At 41.7% G+C, this 2660-nt stretch overlaps 1 protein-coding gene across 1 annotated transcript; it reads right to left on the bottom strand.

The window, feature by feature from the left end:
• Positions 1-234: 234 nt before the first annotated feature.
• LOC149841748 (gamma-glutamyl peptidase 5-like) lies at positions 235-1804 on the bottom strand. The gene is made up of 4 exons (XM_090001147.1): positions 1434-1804; positions 1119-1280; positions 591-758; positions 235-447 (listed from the first exon to the last, which is right to left on the bottom strand). The coding sequence occupies exons 1-4, from the start codon at positions 1758-1760 to the stop codon at positions 355-357; spliced, it is 750 nt and encodes a 249-aa protein (XP_089857273.1). The 5' UTR covers positions 1761-1804; the 3' UTR covers positions 235-354.
• Between the last annotated feature and the right edge of the window lie 856 nt (positions 1805-2660).

Raw genomic sequence — 2660 nt, 5'->3', positions numbered from 1 at the left:
TTTCCTGACAAATTGAAGAAGCGCTTTCCATGAAATTTCTAATGAAGTGACGATTTGGAGCCAACCTGTGACACTAGCATAACAGATGTCAAGTTCAAGATGGATCTCTCAAAAAGTTTTGGGCACATCTGTTTATAGTTTGTAAAACATGAAGTTTCTCATGTGAATTATGCTCTAACATCTCTCTCTCACACTCTCGTACACACACACACACATGCACACACTTTTACGTAACCAGAACACCCTTGTCACTTATTTTCAAAGTAAAGCGTTACAATATAGCTGGACCATAAAAGGTCCTCACATTATTCTTATGCTGAATCAATACGCAAGGAAGTCGCAAACAACTATCTGCTAGGACAGAAAACTCCTGCATATCTTGAGCCATGAATCCCGATCAGCCTCTCTCTCCTCCAACTTGGCTTTAATTTCTTCAGCAAAGGAATCCTACAAGACATTCAATTATGATTCAGAAAGCTGAATTTATATATCTGTGTGAGGAACTCTGTAATTCAGAAATAGTTTCTTAATATTAAACTCGTGTCTCAATAATAGGAAGTGGGTGGGCAACAACCATACAACTGGTTTACCTCTATAACATTGTTGTTAAGAAGGCGGTCCACAAGGCTGTACAAAATATCCTTGGTGTATTCGGGGTGCCCTTGAATCCCCAATATATGGTCTCCACAACTGAACATCTCCACGCTTGTTCTCTCAGAGTATGCAATTACTTCAGCGCCAACAGGAATCTCCCAAACCTGTTGATCAAAACACAATGTTTACTAGTTACACATGAGCTAAAGATCTGACGTAACATTAGCCATTGACATGGGAATGCCTTGGACTCAAACAGCCTGCAAGAGTACTCCACTGACTTGGTCATATACTTGATATTGGCTGCTCATTGGCTTGTGATAACATAGGTTCACACAAGTTGATCAACTTAATCACTTATGTGACAGCTGAAATTAGCATTTAGTATAGTCTGCTTAAGAAGCAAACTAGTCCTAGTTAGTTAAGTAAAACTTTATTTTTTGTAGAGCCTTGTTGACATGGATAGCTATTCCTGTGGATGTTCAACTAATGCTCACACAAAAGATGTGCAGAAAAATGATTACTTCGTCTTGGTGGCACTGTATGACTGAAAGTGAAAGAGGTGTGTTGAATCCATTCAGGTAATTGTAAGGTGGCAATTCATCTGTCATCACGACATTTCTTAGTCCAATATCCCACCCTGCTTTGGCTCGCCCTGTCTTGCCCCCTAATGCACGGCAGAGAATCTGCAAAATTGTATACAGAAAGGCACTTAACATGCAAGCAAGGTTGATAATGATAATGCATTAAGTTAAATTCATTAAAAAAATACACCAAAAAATTTATACCAACACTCAGAAATTAAAAAGAAATGCAAAAAAATCAATATAGAAGGGAACCTGGTGACCAAAACAGATTCCAAGAACTTTCTTCCGCATGGCATTCAGAGTCTGCAACAAGAAGCAGAGTCTCAAGATCCAAAGTTGGTTGCCGTGGGCGTCATGAGGGCTGCCGCTCACAACGAAGCCTTCATACTCTTGAAGCCTCTCAAACTCGGGGAATTCACCCTTTACGACTCTGAAGAGATCCCACTGCTGGCCTTCTTCTCCGAATGCTTCAACGAACACGTTGAAGTAGCCACCGTGCATCTTCTTCACATGGCCAGAGTCTTCAGTGGCCAAAAGAAGGGCATACCTTCTGCCTCCTATGGCTCCTTCAACCGCCATTCCCCCTTTCTCTCTCTTTCTGATGAGTGAAGAACAACAAGGGCTGGTTATAAGAGATGTAGCTCAATTCCTCGTCTTAAATAAGAGAGGAAGGGGACCTCCGGCAGCATCCCTTTCATTTTAAATAATAAAAATGCCTCGATGGATTTTCAGTTGTCCTTGTAATTGTTTAATGCCTCTCCTTTTCCTTTCTGCTATTTTTTAACCATGTTGGGAGAGTGTCACATTGTTTATTAACATGCAAAGGATCCATTTTACTGTGGTACTCTCGTATACACATCAAGACTAAAGGTATCTAAGTCCCAAGGGGGGTTGGCGTAGGGGGGCCTTGGCCTCTAGACCGGCGGTCAAGCTTAGATTTTCATACGTGTTCTCTTCCTGGGCAAATTGACGCCCAGCATATTCCCTGGGGCGGGGGGTCTTAGTCTCAGAGTTTTACACCCTGTCATGACACTTGGCCGGAGGTAGGGGTGTCAACGGGTAGGGTTTACTCGGACCCAACTCGGACAAAACCCTATAGGGTTGGGTAGATAAGAAGACCAAATTAAGACCCAGGTCCGATTAACACATGAACCCGGCTATAGTTTGTGAAATCTTATACCAGACTGGGCCCTACCCGAGAGTTTCGATTAAAACCCATAAATTTGAAATGTAAAAATGATAAAAAATATTAATTTAAAAAGTATGATTCAAGTTTGGTTCAACCAAGCCCAACCCGTTGACACCCCTAATCGTAGGTACAGCAGGAAGAGGCCAGCACGACCAGGTGAACGTATCGGGAGTGGTTTCTTTGTGTTATAAATCTTAAAAAAACCTAAAGGGTATCTAAGGATCACTTAACTGATTCATTATATGCCATCAACCAATCACATGACAGCATTCTTAGCCTCCACAGCAGTA

Source organism: Nuphar pumila, chromosome 3, assembly GCF_984573655.1.
Source record: "Nuphar pumila chromosome 3, dmNupPumi1.hap1.1, whole genome shotgun sequence".
In the NCBI taxonomy this organism is placed as follows: Eukaryota; Viridiplantae; Streptophyta; class Magnoliopsida; order Nymphaeales; family Nymphaeaceae; genus Nuphar; species Nuphar pumila.
This window is presented reverse-complemented; position numbering and strand designations above follow the sequence as displayed.

Bases quoted from the DNA above. Each gene is read 5' to 3' on its own strand.
- LOC149841748 (XM_090001147.1), bottom strand. From the start codon at position 1,760: ATGGCGGTTGAAGGAGCCATAGGAGGCAGAAGGTATGCCCTTCTTTTG. The intron at 1,281-1,433 runs GTTCCCTTCTAT...ACAATTTTGCAG, and splicing joins GAATCTGTTTTGGTCACCAG to ATTCTCTGCCGTGCATTAGG. The intron at 448-590 runs GTAAACCAGTTG...AATGTCTTGTAG, and splicing joins TTAACAACAATGTTATAGAG to GATTCCTTTGCTGAAGAAAT.